A 17,452-nucleotide genomic window follows, 5' to 3' on the forward strand; every position below is an offset into this window, starting at 1 on the left:
ACCCTGACAAGTCTCCCTGCCCAGAGCTTGACTGCACCACCGGAAGACAGAGCTGCAGGGCACCGCACAGCAGGAGAGGAGAGTAGGGCGAGTGGACACACACACTCACACACACACACACACAAACACACACACACGCACACAGCTTCAAAGTGGGTGGGCATCTTTGTTGATCTTCTGCTACCTCCCCATTTCAGTGTTATTTTAACAGAAATTACACATTAGGGGGTGGGGGGGGGTTGGGTAGAGACAGCATCCTAATCTCCTCAGCTCTTCTGGACTCTGAAGGTCAAAGTCTGGCTTTGCCCCCGGCCCAGGCTGGCGCCCCAGCTCACCTTCCTCAGCATCAGACTCTGTGTCACTGTCAGTTAACTTTCCTTCACCCTCACAAGTGTGTGCCTTTGAGGGAAGGGCCTGGGTCTTGGTGACTTCAGGTCCAGCTGGCCCTGGAGTACACAGGAGGCTGTCAATAACCACTCAAAAAGGAAGGAAGTGACCGGAGTTAGGGTCCTGCTCCGCCACCACTCCCGCGGGACCCTCCTGAGCGTCCTGACTTCTCTGAGCCTCAGTTGCCTCATCTGGAGTCACATGGAGGGAAGATCCTCTTCCGACCTCCCAGGGCAGGAGGCGATCACACACGTGCGATTGCTTGGCGCCAGCGCAGCCGCGTTACCTCCTTACTGGAGACGCAGCCAAGACCTTTGAAATGCGGGGAGGATGAGGGCAGAGACCTTGCCATCCTCTCGCCAGACTCCCGCCCCTCTCCCCCGCCAGGTCCCTCCCTCCCTGCTACCCGCTCCCCCCTCCCCCAGCTGCCCCGCCCGGTCCCAGCCCAGACCATCTCAGCCGAGCCCCGCCAGGACCAGATGTCCCGGGCGCGCCAAGATGCAGCCGCTGCTCTGGCTTCTTCTCGCCGCGCAGCTGGCAGGTAAGGCGGGGAGACCGTGGGGCGCGCGGGGCCGGAGCGGATGGGCTTCGCTGGACCCGGGAAGAGACTGAGCCGTGGAGTTTGGGAAAACTGTCCCCGTAGGATGCCGAGCCCAGAGCCCGGAGCTGCGGTGGCACCCGGGAGGCGGGAGGCGGCCGGCAGGCACAGTCCCTGGGGGTGGAAAACCTCCGAGGGAGCTCATTACCCCAGGGCTCCCGGGAGCCTCAGGACTGAGGCCACCTCTGCCCCAGAGCCTGAACCTAGAAGGGGAGACAGGAAGCGAGGAGGGAGAGAGGGAGGAGGAGGGAGGGTTGAAGGAGATGGGAAGGAAGAAAAGAGAGAAAGGAGGTCCAGAGAGGAAGGGAAAATGCCCTTGTCCAGGTCTGGCAGAGATGTGCCCCCAGGAAGGGGCCAGGGGCCTAGTTCTGGCTTTGGTGCACCAGCGCTTGGCCCAGGGTTCTGTAGACATATTTTCATTACTTCCGGGGAAGTATCTGTAGCCCAATCCGCCAAATACCAGGCTGTTGCCAGTTCTCAGGCAGGTGTGTCGGGGTACCCCTCAGGGTCCCCAGTTTCCCGAATACTCCCTGGGGGTGGGTGTCGTAGGCAGTGTGGCTCCCCGAACAAGCAGCGATGGAGTTCGAATGTTGGGGTTAGAATATAGCGGAGAGTCTGTCCCTCTGGCCAAGCCCAGTCAGTCTGTTTTTTAGAAGAAACCCCTCCACACCCCCAAACTGCCCACTAACCTGTGGTTGATTTGCTCTCTTGTTCAAGAAGTCCAAAGCTGATCCTCCCGCCAGGGTGATAAGGCCTGCCTGCCTGGGCTTTGACCTAATGAGCTCAACGACATCTCAAGTAGAAGCTAGTCTAGGCCATTCAAAGCTACTAGTGTTACTGTGGGTCATTTTAGAAACAGCAGGTCCCTCTGAGAGTGGAGTCACGGGGGTACTGAGACCATCAAATAAATCAAAGGAGACCATGCGTGTGGTGAGGCCTGGCTCTGGGTCCGGAGCACAGACTGGACTCAGCCACAGCCAGCCGGGGTTTCAGCCTCCAGGGGCTGAAAAGCAAGTGGGCTCGAGAGAGACCAGGGTGTGTCTCAGCCAGGAAGTCTTCAAGTCAGGACGCAGGCGAGGATCGTACACAAAGAGCCCAAGGCCCCTCCGACCCCTCTCCACTCTGGGCTTTCTTGGTAGAGCTTCTGGAATCTTATTTGCAGCCCCACTACGTGCACATGAGCCCATGATGTGGATCCGGGTTTCCTCAATCCAAGGAGTGGCTCAAAGCTCAGGTTCCGGGGTCCCAGACCTGAGTTTGAATCTGGATCCACCACAAAGAGGCTGTGTGACCTTAAGCAGCCTCTGTTATAAGGTTAAGCAGCTGTGTTAACCTTCCTGAGCCTCTGTTTCCTCATGTGTAAAATGGTATGTTTCCTCCCAAAAGATCTGGTGAGGATTAAACAAAATGATGCACGTACCATATTCAGTACAGGGATTCTTTTTTTTTTTTTTTAATTTATTTTTGGCCAAGCCGCACAGCATGCGGGATCTTAGTTCCCTGATCAGGGATCGAACCTGTGCCCCCAGCAGTGGAAGAGAGGAGTACTAACCACTGGACCACCAGGGGATTCCCTGTCGATTCTTACTATCTCCCCCAGGAGGTCAATGACCCCAAACAATGAAGAATCTCTACTCTGCTAACAAGGCAGTATGGGTTTTGGGGAGAAGAGAGAAGGCCCAGCAGTCACTTGGGCCCCAGATACCTTATCATTCTCAGTGCCAGCAGAAGCTCAGAGTGATCTGAGTGTGAGGGGAGTCCAAAAGTTTAAGTTCATTTCTTCAGTGTTAGAGAAGGTCACTCTGGGGCCAGGGAGCCTGAGCCCCAAGTACAGGCAGGATTGTGAATGTGGGCCACGACCTCAGAAAGCCTTGGGTACACACACAAACACACACACACACACACACACACACACACTCTGTGGCCTCCTCTGCCCATCCAGGTCTGTGTCCTCTCTGGACCTTGATGCTCCTGGGTCTCTGCCCTGGTCTGCAGTCTCCTCTGCTCCACAGCTAAAATGAAAGCTTTACCAGGTCAGATTGGACTTGGCCATGAAGGACCCATTCTAATCCTCTCCTTACGATTTCATTTGCTGCCAGTAACAACCCCTGAGATGTGAGACACACAGACAGTGATTTACCCACATATAGCACTTTCCACTTGGCAGTGCTCTTTTGGACATTCTAAGCCTCAGAAGCAGGCAGGACAGCAGCAGCAAGCTGCCCTCCTTTTATAGGAGGAGACAGGCTCCATGACTCGCCTGAGGTCCCACAACTGGCATGGGGCACAGACGGGGTTCAAGGCCAGGTCTGTGTGTTCTGCTCTAGTTTTCCTGAACAATCCCCTACCTGCAGGGGCTTCCCATCTGAGACTGAAATGAACTCCCAGCGCCACGCCTGGGGTGTCTGTCCTTCCACTCGGGAATGGGGATCCAGAGACCAGTTGATTACGGGCTCGGGGAGTAATGGCTAGAATTGTGCCTTCCAGGGGACAGTGAGTTCCTCTTGCTGGCTGTTGTCACCGTGCAGAAACGGTGGCTGGCCCTCTTGTAGGTTGGCCAGACCAGCCATGTGCTCTGCCGGGGATTCTGAGCTTGCCCTGGGTCTCCTTCAGCTGCTTGGAGCCTTTTGAAGGTCTACATAGAGCGGCAGCAGGACAAGGTGAAAGGCAACCAGCTTTGACTTCAGACTGAATCCTTGAGTTTGACTCCCGGGCACTTACTAGCTGTAAGCAGGACTTTGAATAAGTCATATCATGCCTCAGTTCCTCATCTGTGAAATGGGAATAAAAATCCCAAAGTAAGTCTGAGGCATGATTGAGGTAATTTATGCAAAGAGCCAGGCATAAGCATGCAGTCAACACAAGGACGCTCTCTCCCCTGTCGCCTTTGTCAGGCTGGCATCATGAACACCTGCCTGGTGGATGATCGCATGGGGGATGGGGTGCTCGAGCTCTGAGTCCTGGGGCCACCGGCTGCGTTTCACACAGCATCTCCCCAGGCCCTGCAACTGGGCAGGCTCTCTCATAACTTCTCTCATACTTGACTACGGGTGACTCTGAGGCCCCACGAGCCTGGCCGAGAAAAGGTGCTGATGGTCTCTGCTCCTTCTGTTTCTCGTAGCTCTGTGTGGCAGCTCAGCACTCCTGCAGACCCCTGCGTCCATGACGGCTCAGACCAACCAGACAGTGATGCTGTCCTGTGAAGCCAAAACCTTACCCTCTCACTCTCGCATCTACTGGCTGAGGCAGCGCCAGGCCCCGAGCGCTAACAGTCACTACGAGTTCCTGGCCTTCTGGGATCTCACCAAAGGGGCTGTGCACGGCAAGGAGCTGGAGCAGGAGAAGCTCACTGTGCTTCGAGATTCTTCCCGGTACACCCTCAGCCTCCAAAGTGCGAAGCCTTCCGACAGCGGCGTCTACTTCTGCATGACGGTTGGGAACCCCGACCTGACCTTTGGGAAGGGAACTCAGCTGAGTGTGGGTAAGGATCTGGCTCAGTGCTGTAGATGAGCACGGAGCACCTACTGGGCGCCGGGTGCGTGCCAGGCCCTGGGACATCCCACTCTCAGTGAGCCCCTCCCTGCAGGAGGGAATGACCGCCAGGAGCAACAGCTCTACCGCTAATAGAAACAAAAAGTAACCCAAGGCCAAGCAGGTGCAAGTGTTGTACGTAGTTATTTCACTCAATGCTGTCAACCACCCTGGGAGGCAGGTGCTGTTTGATCCCATGGGAGGCTTAGGAGCGCCGCTGCTTCTTCTGCAGACAGGGCAGAACTGTCCTTCAGCCATTCTACGTTCACCTGAGGCTGTGGCTGGATTGGGCCGAGTCCCCAGACCTGCCAGTGGTCTCAGAAATCCCCTCCCAGTGTGCACACAGGGAGAGAATGAGCATGGGGACCCGTAGCTTGAACCCACGCCCAGAGTTGCAAGGAGTGAGGAGGCTGGATCCCAGACCCAGATGCAAATTCTGCTGCAAATTTACCCAGTGCCTGTGGGCAGGTCACTCCCCTCCCTGGGCCTCAGTTTTCCCATCTGTATTGTGGGGCTGCTAAGGGCCTCCATGACTCCCTCCAGCCTTTAGAAACTGCAGTTCCTCAGGAGTTAAGTCATCATGTCCAGTAGAACTATGTTTCGAGCCACAGATGTAATTTAAGATTTTCTAATAGCCACGTTCAAAAAAATCAAAAGAAACAAGTAAAATTAATTTAAATAATATATTTTATTTAACCCAGTGTATCAGTGATATTATTATTTCAATGTGTAAGTATACAAATTATTACTGAAATATTTTACATTCGCTTTTCATACTAAGTGCTCGATATTTATGTGTACAGCACATCTCAGGTCAGACTGGCCACGTTTCAAATGCTCTGTAGCACACGTGGCAGGTGGCTGCCATATTGGATGGTGAGGGTTAAACTATCAAGGGTGTGAAGGAATTCTCAAAGGCCCCCTCCCCAGGTTAGCCCATGGCCAAGGCCAACGCCCAGTGGGCCTCCCACTGTCTTGCTTCTCACTCACCTGGGATCTTTTCAGGCTGGGGGCACTGAGAGTGACAAGGGGACCCCCAGGAATTAGACCACTCAGCATGGGAGGTGCAGGCATAACGACATGATCAGGAAGACACAAACCAGATTGATGCCCTCGTCACATGTCACCAACCTCGGGTCTTAAATCAGGAGGTGGGGAAGGTAGGGAGAGCTCTCCCGACAAGAAGCCGAGGCATCCCTGGAGGGGTGGGTGTCAACTGATCCTTGTATTGAAAATTGGGCTTTTGTGAGTTTGGGGTTCTGGTTTGATTTATTGTTTTTGTCTCTATAAGCCTCACACTTCCCACTCATGAGATTTCAGGGTCTAGGAAAGGTGGATGGTGAAATAAGCAAAACTGGTTTTCAGAAGATTCCCGCCACGTGTACCACCACCCACTCACTCCTGGCTTTGATCTTCCCAAACCCCTCTCACTGCCTGGCTCCCCGGGAATGGCAGTCCCTCCCCAAAACACGTGCTGGCAACCGTATCATCTCCGCATGGTACAGGTATTCAGAGTCAGAGCCTGCCCTCCTGCCTGAAGGTCAGTACATTTTAAAGGAGGAAGCCTGGATGGTAGAGAAAGTATTTGGGGGACGATGGGCCTTTTTCAGGCCCCTCAAGACACCATGGGCTCAAAACTCCTACCCCTTTCCAAGAGGAGAGAAGTGGGGAGAAGTGGGTGTGGCGGAGTGGTATCAGGAAGAATCAAGGGCACCTGCCTCTGGGCAAGAAGACATTGAAATAGAACAAGTCTCCCCACAAACCCCCCCATCCGTCCCCAGGCCCCTGTGCCCAGGCAGGGCACGAAGTCCTGTAGAGCTGCCCCCACTGCCCCACTGGGAGCCTCTGTGCCTCCTCGTGTAGGAAGTAGGGGAATGAACACTTCCCAGTCAGTGAGGACTAAAGGGGGTAATGGAAGGTCAAAACACCACTGCAGAGGGCCTAGCTCCTCCCAGGCTTTCAGAGCAAGAGTCTGAGGCTGTTTTCCCCTTTTACGATAGTTTCCCTCAGCACTCTGATGACCTGATGTGCTTAACTTTTTGTCAAATCGCATTTGCTCTTGAGGCGGTGTGCGGGGTGAGCGCCTAGGACAGGCATCTTTTGGCTCAGATGCCGGCCCTGCCGTTTCGTGGCTCTTGAACTCTGAGCAAGTGATTTATTTCAACCTTTTGAGCCTAGGCTTCTTCGGAGATAAGATGGGGAAAAGAGTGCCAGTCCCCAGAGTTGTGGGGTTCAATAAGCTTAAGCTGACGCTCTTGGCATGGGCACTAGCCCGAGGTGGGAGCTTGGTAAGGGTTAATTCTGCTTAGTTGGCTCTTCTAGAAACCTCATGGAGCGGGCAGAGCGGGGCACGTTTTCTCTACTGCTCATGGATCAGGGCAGGGAGCGTCTGAAGTGTCCACATTTTATATGGAAGCCACCAGGCCCAAATGACCAAACATTGGCTGCCCCTCCCTTTGCCCTTGACTCTAGAGTTCAAGTTCATGGTGTCACCCGATTCCCTCTCCTACCATTTTGCAGAAAATCATTTCAGTGAAATGTCTTTCCCCAACCCTCAGAGGCAGGGGTTGGATTCAGCGGCTCCCGGTGTCCCCCCTCCCTTAGCATCTCCGAGCCTCAGGTGTCTCCCTTTGCCCTGTGGGCTTGTCCCTCTGCCCTGTCCCAACACTTCAGCACGTGACACTGGATTAAAATGGGGGAAACTGAGGCACAGAAAAGTGATGGGACTTGCCCCAAGTCACGTAGTGGTTAATCAGGAGTTCTGGGGCTCTTTTCACATCTGGGTGGCTCCAGAGCCCCTCTCTCCAGGACACCAAACAGACCCCCATCCCTAGGCCTTCAGATTCATCTGAGAGGTGGGGAAGTAGATCAAAACTCCTAGTGATCCGTGACCGTCAAGCCCCATAGCAGCCTAGGGAACACTGAGAAGGACTTTAGTACCTGGATGTAAGATGTGCAGTTGTTAAGTTTTATCTCTGAATCCACCTGCTGTTTACCTGGCTGAAACACGTGTCTTGCTTTTGTAGTTGATGTCCTTCCCACCACTCCGCAGCCCACCAAGAAGACCACTCCCAAGAAGAAAGTGTTCCGGTTCCCAAACCTGGTGACCCGGAAGGGTGAGTTCTCCCATATACCCCTGGATCCTCAGAAGCACAGCAGACCCTCTCCCTCCCTCCGTCCCTCCCTCCCGTCATTCCTTCCTTCCGCAAGCCCTTCCCAAGTGTGGACTCCAGCCTGTTCCTCTAGCCCTGAGCTGGGGTCTGAGAGGGAGCTGAGTGTGACAGCAGTGCTGTCCTCCAGCAGCTCACACTCTAGTGGGGGACACACTCCCAAATCATCACAGGACAAAACTTAATGAAGGATACATCCACCCAAAACTTGCATACAAATGTTCCTAGCAGGATTAAAAAGTAGAAACCACTCAAATGTCTACCACCTGATGAATGGATTAACAAAATATGGACTCTCTATACAAAGGAATATTATTTAGCCATAATCAAGAGTGAAGTACTGATATGCTACCTCATGGATGAATCTTGAAAATATTTTGCAGCACAAGAAGCCAGTCACAAAAGACCATATATTATATGATCCCCTTGATATGAAATGTCCAGAATATGACATTCCTTGAAGATAGAAAGTAGATTAGTGGTTGCCTAAGGCTGGGGGTTTGGGGAAGGAATGGGGGGAAGACAGCTAATGGGCACAGGATTTCTTTTGGCGGGGATTAAAATGTTCAAAATTAGATTGTGGCGATAGTTGCACAACTCTGTGAATATAACAAAAACCAATAGATTATACACTTTAAACAGGTGAACTTTACAATATATAAATTATATCTTAATAGAGCTGTTAACAACCAAAAAACCCAACCCAAAGGACCAGCACTTTGGGATTGACATATACACACTACTATATATAAAATAGATAACTAATAAGAACCTACTGCGTAACATAGGGAACTCTACTCAATACTCTGTAATGACCTATATGGGAAAAGAATCTAAAAAATAGTGGATATATGCCTATTATAACTGATACACTTTACTGTACAGCAGAAACTAACACAACATTGTAAATCAACTATACTCCAATAAAAAGTAATAAAAAAAAGACAAAGGGCCAGCACTTTAACCTTCCCCAGTTTTGATGCCTAATAGAGGACCTAGCACACAGTGTGTGCTTCATATATGTTTACTGATGAGTGAACCAACTCACTGCTCTGTGCTACAAGCACCAGACACCATAGCTGAGTACACACGCATGCACACACACACACACTTGCCTTGAACCCATCAGCCAAATGTGTTTCTGGAAAAACACTGACCTCTGTCCCCCAAAAGTTACTGGTGACAAAAAGAAAGTACCACCTGCTCCCACCCATAGGACAAACCACAAGCAGCCACACCAGGGCCGCCTCATGCTACTAAAGTATCAGAAAGAGTCTGGGGGGAGGCATCTAGCAGGATCCAGGGGATGGGAGAGGGAAGCTGCCACATGAGTTCACAGTAAAAAGCAAATCAGAACCCATGTACAGAAGGACAAAGTCTTAGGGAACATAAAGGCGGAGACAGAATGAGCTCATTTTATAAAGTATGCCCCCCAACTTTGCCTAAAGGATTTCAGGCAGGGTATAACCAAAAAAAGGACACAAAAGGCCAAGACAGTAGAGGCACTAGATAGCATGCAAAACCTGGGTCTGTGCCCTGGCTCTGGAGGAGCCCATAAAACCCAGTGAAGCAAAGAGTAGACCCCAAGTAACGTGGCACCACTAACACCCCTCCTCCCACCACAGTGATATAAAGAAACAACCCGGGCATCAAAGCCTTCATCCTGGCGCTAAATTCTAGAAAACAATCTGCTCTGTTCATTCTTATGTAAGGACCGCTGAATGATGTGAATTCAGTAGCACTTTATAAATGATGGAAAAATGGTCTTCAAATTTTTTGCATCATTTCTGATATCAACCCTCAGTAAAATCCCAGGGTAAAATGCAATTCCAACATTAGTAGGTTATTAAGAATAACCAGGGCTTCCCTGGTGGCACAGTGGTTGAGAATCCGCCTGCCAGTGCAGGGAACACGGGTTCGATCCCTGATCTGGGAAGATCCCACATGCCACGGAACAACTAAGCCCGTGCGCCACAACTACTGAGCCTGTGCCCTAGAGCCCGTGAACCACAACTACTGAGCCCACATGGTGCAACTACTGAAGCCCATGTGCCTAGAGCCCATGCTCCGCAACAAGAGAAGCCACCGCAATGAGAAGCCCGCGCACTGCAATGAAGAGTAGCCCCCACTTGCCACACTAGAGAAAGCCTGCGTGCAGCAACGAAGACCCAACACAGCCAAAATAAATAAATTAAATTAAAAAAAAAAAAAAAAGAAAAAAGAAAGAATAACCAGGATGTGTGTGAAGGTGGCCAAGTTGGGGGGAGGGGCATCAAGGGGAGTAGGTGGAGGTTGTATTGGGGGTGGGGACCATGGGGAAGTGTAGCCTAGTAGTAAGTTAGCCAGGCCTACGTCTGAATCCCTGTCTACCACTGCTTATACTGTGCGACCTTGGGCAAGTGATCCAGCCTCTCTGAACCTCAGTTTCTTTCACCTGTCAAGTGGGAATGCTCACCTGGCTGCAGGGAAGGCAGGATAAAATGCGATACTATACACAAGGCGCTCAGCTTGGCGGGGCACCTAGACAGAGCTCAGAGCTTGTTATCATGAAAGAAACCCACAGGCTGCCACGGGGAGGGGCCTGCTCCCCTTAGACAAGCTGGGGAGGTGCTGGGGGACAATTTCTAAACTGCTGTCACAGGAAAAGTGTGGTGAGATACAGACCTCAGGAGACCCCAAGACCCGAGCGAGGCAAAGAAGGTGGGGCTGAGTGTCGCCCGTGTGTCTCTGGCCACTGGCTCCCTGCCCAAGCAGGCTTCTTGCCACCTTTACTGGAAGCGGCAGTTTTCCTGGTAGGTGATCGCGTTTCACCGAGGACCCGAGGACCGGTAGCTGTCTCTCGGCCTCTAGTTCAGGTCATAGCTCAGGAGGCCCCCCCGACCCCTCTCCCCTATCCCTGCAGCCTGTGTCCACCTCCCTTACTTAAAACTTTATCCAGGCATAATTTGCATGTCATAAAATTCACCCATTTTAAGCGCATGACTCAATGATTTTTAGTAAATTTACCGAGTTATACAACCATCACCACGATCTAGTTTTAGAACATTTCCATCAAACTGTCAGAGCCCTTGTGCCTGTTTATAGCTAATCTCTGTTCCCACCCCAGCCCCTGGCAACCTCTAATCTACATTCTGTTGCTGTAGATTTGCCTCTTCTGAACATTTCATACAAATGGAGTCATAGAATATGTGGTCTTTCATGCCTGGTTTCTTTCACTTCGCACCATGTTTCTGAGGTTCCTCCGGGTCGGGAGAACATGGTGGAGATGAGAGGGAGGCAGACAGAAACGCTCACACATCAGAGGCGGGAAGGACTTCCAAGGGCCTCTCACCCAACCTTCCTCTCCACGTGGCACCATGCAGCCTTGGTGATGGCAGGCTCCCTCCCACAGAGCAGCCCACTCCATCCCTTCCGCCACCTCTCCTGCCCTTAAGCTGTCACGATGGGACTGGCAGGGGCTGTAGAACTCGGGGCATCTGGGTCCAAATCCTGGCCCTGCCTTTTAGTATCCAGGTGACCTAGGGCATGTAATTGAACTTCTTTGAATCTTGGTTTTTCTAAACTGTAAAATGAGATAAAAATGACAGTAATACCTTCCTTCCTCACAAGATGGAAGTTTGTAGTTAGTACTATACTTGGCACATAACAGGTCTTCAGTAAACATTCTCCCCCTTCCCTGCCATCGAAAACTCTTTCTAATTTTTTTAACCTTGAGCCCAAATCTGCAGCCTTTCCCTTTTCACACATGGGTCCTGGGTCTGCTCCCTCAGCTACTCATAGGGACCAGCCATAGGGACACGAAGGGTGCCAGAGAAGGATCTGGGGCATCGATGACATAAGCTCTGCTGTTTACATAGCATACAAAATGGGCAAAGGAACAAATAGGCAACTGATAGAAGAAAAATCATACGTGGCCAATATATGAAAATAGGCTGAAATTGACAAGTGGTGAATTGAAGTGAAATATCATTTTTCACCCACTGGACTGGCAAAAACTAAAAACTTTGATAACGTCAAGGGTCGGCAGGGTGCACAGCTGGTGATTAGGAATGGAATTCACTGCAGCCTTTTTTGGAAGGCATTTCACAGTATCTGTTATAATTGAAAATGGATATAGTCTATGGTTAGTAGTTCTCGTTTACGGTATCTGCCTCCAGCAGGCTCCTGAATAAGGAAAGAAATGCACCTGGATGTTTTCTGCAGAGGTATTTGTAAAACACAGGAAACAAACAAAATGTCCGTTAAAAAAAAAGAATGAAAAAAAAAAAAAAAAAGAATGTGCTGGCATGTTTAAGTGAAGAAAAAAAAAAAACCTGGTTGCAGAACAATTTGTACTATATAAGCCTCTGTATTTTTAAAAGCTATATGGGATGTATCTATGTAAATTATGTATGTGTACATGCAAATTAACAATGGCAGTTACTTCTGTGAAGGAGCTGGGATGCCAAGGGGCATTCTAACCATATACTTAAATCTTTTACAGTGAAAATATATTCGGGTGTTTCTTCTGAAATTAAAAGTTTTAAAAATAAATAAGAAAAATCCCATTACCAGGCATGCAAATTGTCCATCTCATTTGAACATAAATAGCTCCTGAGTTTATTAATTTTTAAAATTTGCATGTGGGACATGAAATTTTATATATGAAATGATCTCAATGTGTTTAAAGAGCCTAGATAAAAGACTGGAAGGAACTATGTAAACAGCGTATTCTCTGGGAGGTGGGGCTTCCCGGTTGATTTTTCCCTCTTTGTATTCATCTGCACATCTCAAATATTTAATATGTGTGTCTTTTCCAGGCCTGTCCTGTGCCCCCCTCATTGTCGGCCTACTGGTGGCTGTCGTCCTTGTTCTGCTGGTGTCCTTGGGCGTGGCCATTCACCTACACTGTAAGTTGTGCCCTCCTGGGCCGTCATGGCGACCCCTTTTGCTGTTGGAGGTGTCCCCGAGGGTCCTTCCTTCTCTAGGGAAGCAGGGCAGATGGCAGCCTGGTGGAAGTTTGCCCCTCCAACCCCGAACCCATGATAGCTCCAAGAAGTGATTCTTGGCCTGAGGCCAAGCTTCAGGGATCAGAGAACAGCCTGTCTTTGGAGTCAGAGAAACTTGGATTTGAATCCGACTCTGCCGATTCCTGATCTAGTGACCTTGGGCATATGCCCTGGCTTCCCTGAGCCTCAGTTGCCTCACCCCGGGTAACCATGTTACCTACTTCCCAGGGCTGCTTTTGTAAAGTCCTGCCCAAGTGCCCAGCTCAGGGCATGTGCTCAGTAATCAGGAACACGCGTGAGCAGTTGGGATGGAAGCAGTGCACAGAGATTGCGGTAGGGTTTGGGTTATGTTCCCAGAAGCTAGAAATCCTCCCCTCTGTGAGGCTGTGGGGAAACTCAGAGATGCCTGCTGCACCCGGTCACTTCAGAGGTGGGATCACCTCCTTCTACAGGCCCCCCTGGGAGCTTCAGGGGAGGCCCACACAGCTGGCCAAGAGCCCAGAGCCCCAGACTCTAGCCCTGACTCTTCTGCTCACCTGTGCCACCTTGTGCAAGTCACTTACCCTCTCTGGGCTTCTGTGAAATGGGACGGGGTGTCCCACAAGGACGTGGACTAGATCAGTGGCTCTTTCATAGGTCACAGACCCCTTTGAACGTATGATGGCAATATGGACCCTCTCTGCAGAGAAATGCACCATGTGCACATTTTTGCATACAATTGCCACCCCCAAAAAAGGGATCCATTTATTCCATTCTAAGAACCATTAGAGTTCAGTGGTCTGCAGACTTTTTTGATCAAGGACCTCATCAGTAAAAAAATCTTTTAATTATAAACCCTAACTTCAATTAGCTGTGTTTATTTATTTAATATATTATGTATGTATATATTTAATATATAATTATAACTATTTTATATTCTTAAATGATTAATATTTATGCTAGCTGTGTTTACTTAATAGTCTATGTATGTTATTAAATGTGCTTCAAAAATAAAAAGGATAAGATAAACATGTAAATAGACATGCTCATTCCTTCCTTCCTTCGTCCCAGGGGGAAATCTTGCACTTCCCCAGAATACACATGCTCTGATTTAAGACCACCTGTCTGTACAACCTCTGCTTCCTGACCTGCTGTGAAGGGCAAGGTGGCGCACTTAAGGGCACACAGACTGCCACTTACTAGCTACATGACTTTGGGCAGGTCACTCAGTAACACACTCACTCTCTACGTCAGCTTCCCCATATGCAAATCGGAGATAGTAAGAGTACCAACTCTTAGGTTTGCCACGAACAGTAAGGGAGTTAAAACCCATGAGGTGTCTGGAGCAGAGCCTGGCACCAAGGAAGTGGTCCGAGGTGTCAGCTGCCCCTCTCATCGCCCTCCTCCCTCTCTGGGGCTCTGTGTCAGTGGCTCACAGCCCATGCCAACCAGCGGTCTTGTTTTCTCCTTCCAGGCCTGCAGAGGAGAGCTCGGCTTCGCCTCCTGAAACAGTAAGTGGTTGGGGTCTTGGAAAATTGCCTGGGCCGCAGCCCTGGGTGTGGCCCTGGCCTCCTCAGCCCCTGCTGGTACTCACAGCCTCCAACTGCGAGAGCCCCAGACAGACACCACCTTCAAAACAATCACACACTGTATAAATAGATGGGCTCATGGAGTTCAGGCAAAGAGAGAACCTAAGCAAACGGAATACTGATTAGCCATCTAAGTATATGTCGAGTATAGTAAGATTTAGCTCTTATCTCTCCTGAGAATAATAGTGAACTCTTTTTTTTTTATTGAAGTAGAGTTGATTTACCATGTTGTGTTAGCGTCAGGTGTACAGCAAAGTGATTTAGTTATATATATCCTTTTTCAGATTCTTTTCCATTATACGTTATTATGAGATATTGAATAAACAATCAACTCCTACATGGGTAGAACCAGTAGGATATTCCAAACTTTTTGCCACCCGTTATTTCATTCAACTTGGTCCTGCATGACATAGGAGGGTTACTTTTACAGATCAAGACTTGCTCAAAGCATTTGGGACAGTAGAGAACAGCCTCGAACTCAAAAACAAGTCGATTCACCCCAAGGCCAGCATCTCCACCAGTGGAATTCCTTCCCTCCTGGTGTTGTGTGTTGGACTTGACCCCACCTGGGTCCCAGGAGTTGGCAAACTCACTGGCTGAGTCACATAGACACAGGGGCTACAAGGCTCGCTGCTTAGGCCCCCTGAGCTGGGTAAGCTCCAGCAGAAGCCAAGGCAGAGGCCAAGGCTGCCTGAGGCTCCCAGACTCAAGGGCTCTGGACCCCTGTTTGGCCATGGGCAGTGTCCTTGGACTGCCTTTTCTGCCTCAAAATAGAGATTGTTTCGCATCTACCTATCTCATTAATCACACCCCCCCTCTATGTAGAGTGTTTGACAAAAAGAAAGAAAGCCCCTGATCTTAGATTGAAGATCAAGAACTCTGGCTCCGTTGTGAGGCAGATCTGGGTTTGAGTTCTGTCTGCTACTCACCAGCCTTGGGACTGTAGGCAAGTCACTTCACCTCTCTGAGCCCCTGATTCCTCATCTGTAAAATGGGATAACAGTACCAACCACATGGTTATTGTAAGGACTTACTGAAGAAGCACCGTCTAAGTGCACAGCCCCTGGATCCTTGGAGTCAAGGCAGCGGCACATGTTACTGACAAAAGGCAACTTTATGAGCCCAACAACCAAGAAACAACATGTTTTCTTGTTGAATTATAAGTGACAGACCATATTATATTAGTTTCAGGTGTACAACATAACATGTATTTTTAAATATTCTGAAATGATAAACTTTCATATATGCTCACTATACTGTCTGCTCTACATTATTACACACATTGTGTTTGTATATATTTGTATACATTGTATTGTATAGTTGCTTAAACATGCCTGCTGCATTTCATGGGCAATTTCTATGGTAATTTTGATGGTGTGCAATTTTCACTTTACGTGCTGGAGTTAGAAACTACCCCGTACTTAAGAGAGAGTAACTTAAGTGTATTTGTCTAACTCTAGACCTCCAGAATGTTCTGTTCAGAATCTTCTTTGTGGCGACCTGTTTTGGAGAACGACTCCCCCTCAAGGAGCTGCCTGTATTGTGCCTCCCACCCACTCCTTCATTTTAACTTGTTCCCCAGTGATTTGATGCCAGTTTGGGAGGAGTTGGCTGCAGGACCTCATGCTATGGCACACCCCTGGGGTTCTGAGGATCAGCTTAGGCGAGGAAGGGGCTGGGGGTGGCCCCGGGTGGGACCCTAGCCCCCTCACCCTTTTCATTCCAAACAGCTCTGCTTTCATCCGTTGCCTGTAATTACACTTACCTTAAGATGTCATTGAACAAAAGGGTTCGTGGCTAAAAAGATGTTTGAAAACCACCTCTGGTTTTGCTATCATGATCCAGGTGTGGATGAAATAGACCCTGGGCCTCAAAGATCAGCTGTTACTAATTCAAGTTGCAATTTGGGGCAGACATTCCCCAGCCTCTAACTGGCCTTAGAAAATCATCTATCGGCAGGCCACGTTCCTCTGGTCCCTTAGCGTGCATCGGTGAATCGCTTACCTTAGAAGGTACCGCAGGAAGAAACTATTCAAAGCTAGAGTTCTTAGGGCTGCGTTTTTTGAGCGTTTCAATTTTTTTTAATGACTGAGATGGGCCCTAAAAACATACCAACACAAAACTCTTGGCCCTAGGCTACTTACTTGGAGTGGAGCCCTGCGACCTGACTCGCCATTTATCTCTCTTACAGGAAATACAATAGCATTTGCCTGATAATAAGTGGTTTCACAGCTTGCTGTTGTTTTCAGGTTTTATAAGTGAGCAGAGGATACGTTTTTGGTGTCCTGCTACAAAAATACATTGGTCGGTGATGAGCGAGATCTGGAAAAATGAGAGAGAAAGGACATGCTCAACCATGGAAATGTCACTGACCTGCTGAAGCTGCCTGCTTTTAACTACTGCAAGTTCTTTCTGTGGGCCTCGTGCATGGGAGCAACTTGTTACATGGTCATCGGGAATCTTAGAGAGAAAGCTTCAGAACCCCAGGGCACTTTCTGCAACTTGCAAGGCACACTGGAGGATTGAGCACAAAATGGCACCCAGCGCACCACTTCCGGCTCCTGTACTCATCCTGGGTTGGGCTGGGAATTTCAGTGTTGGCCATCCAGCCACCGCCTTGCTTTGCCCAGGTAAGGCAGTGACATTGAGACCCGAGTCTCTCATGGGATGGTGCTGGGATGGGTCCCTTTGGTCTTCCCAGGCTGGGGCTGACCCTCCTCACAGAGGGGCCCAGAGAGCAGACCCAGACTGGAAATGAGGCTTCCAAGAGGGACTGACCTGGCTCCCATGGTCACTTCAGATTCTGAGGACCTCCTTTAGGGCTTGGAACTTGTGGCTTGGGGGACAAGAGGCCGCTTGATCTCCCACCAGGAAGTCCTTCAGCTTTCACTTCTGCCCTCCCATGGCTTGTATGTTTCTTCTCTTACTCTCTGTTCTTGTTATGATAGTATCTTGGTTGTAAAAATAAAGTCTTGAGTAAATGATGTACATGGCTCCTGTGATGTAAACACACAAAAGCTCATCTACGCGGCAAAGATGTCGGTGCTCAGTTAAAACGAGATAAGAAGGTTAAAATGACTATGTGTTCATTTTGTGTCAAGCTCTTCATTTGCCCCCAAACATGCTGTATTCCACCGTGTAGGTGCAGAGAGAAAGCCTGGACAGTTTGGAAGCACCCAAGGCACCCAGAGCCAGGTAGCAGGTGCCCCA

General features: G+C 49.7%; 1 protein-coding gene across 3 annotated transcripts; it reads left to right on the plus strand.

Moving 5' to 3' along the window:
* The first annotated feature begins 832 nt into the window (after positions 1-832).
* Positions 833-17,228, plus strand: CD8B (CD8 subunit beta). 3 transcript variants are annotated; one of them, XM_082426914.1, is made up of 6 exons: positions 833-928; positions 4,107-4,466; positions 7,543-7,632; positions 12,486-12,575; positions 14,128-14,164; positions 16,492-17,228. In XM_082426914.1, exons 1-6 carry the CDS (start codon positions 886-888, stop codon positions 16,502-16,504), a joined length of 633 nt encoding a protein of 210 aa, XP_082283040.1. In that variant the 5' UTR covers positions 833-885; the 3' UTR covers positions 16,505-17,228. The 3 variants fall into 3 exon arrangements, 2 of the variants coding, with proteins under 2 accessions (XP_082283040.1, XP_082283039.1); XR_014254068.1 differs by having other exon boundaries at positions 12,486-14,164; XM_082426913.1 differs by having other exon boundaries at positions 12,486-17,228.
* Positions 17,229-17,452: the final 224 nt, after the last annotated feature.

The sequence above is a fragment of the Balaenoptera physalus genome (assembly GCF_965194825.1).
Source record: "Balaenoptera physalus genome assembly, chromosome: 15".
NCBI classification, from domain to species: domain Eukaryota; kingdom Metazoa; phylum Chordata; class Mammalia; order Artiodactyla; family Balaenopteridae; genus Balaenoptera; species Balaenoptera physalus.

Bases quoted from the DNA above. Each gene is read 5' to 3' on its own strand.
- CD8B (XM_082426913.1), top strand. From the start codon at position 886: ATGCAGCCGCTGCTCTGGCTTCTTCTCGCCGCGCAGCTGGCAG. The intron at 929-4,106 runs GTAAGGCGGGGA...TGTTTCTCGTAG, and splicing joins TCTCGCCGCGCAGCTGGCAG to CTCTGTGTGGCAGCTCAGCA. The intron at 7,633-12,485 runs GTGAGTTCTCCC...TGTCTTTTCCAG, and splicing joins AAACCTGGTGACCCGGAAGG to GCCTGTCCTGTGCCCCCCTC.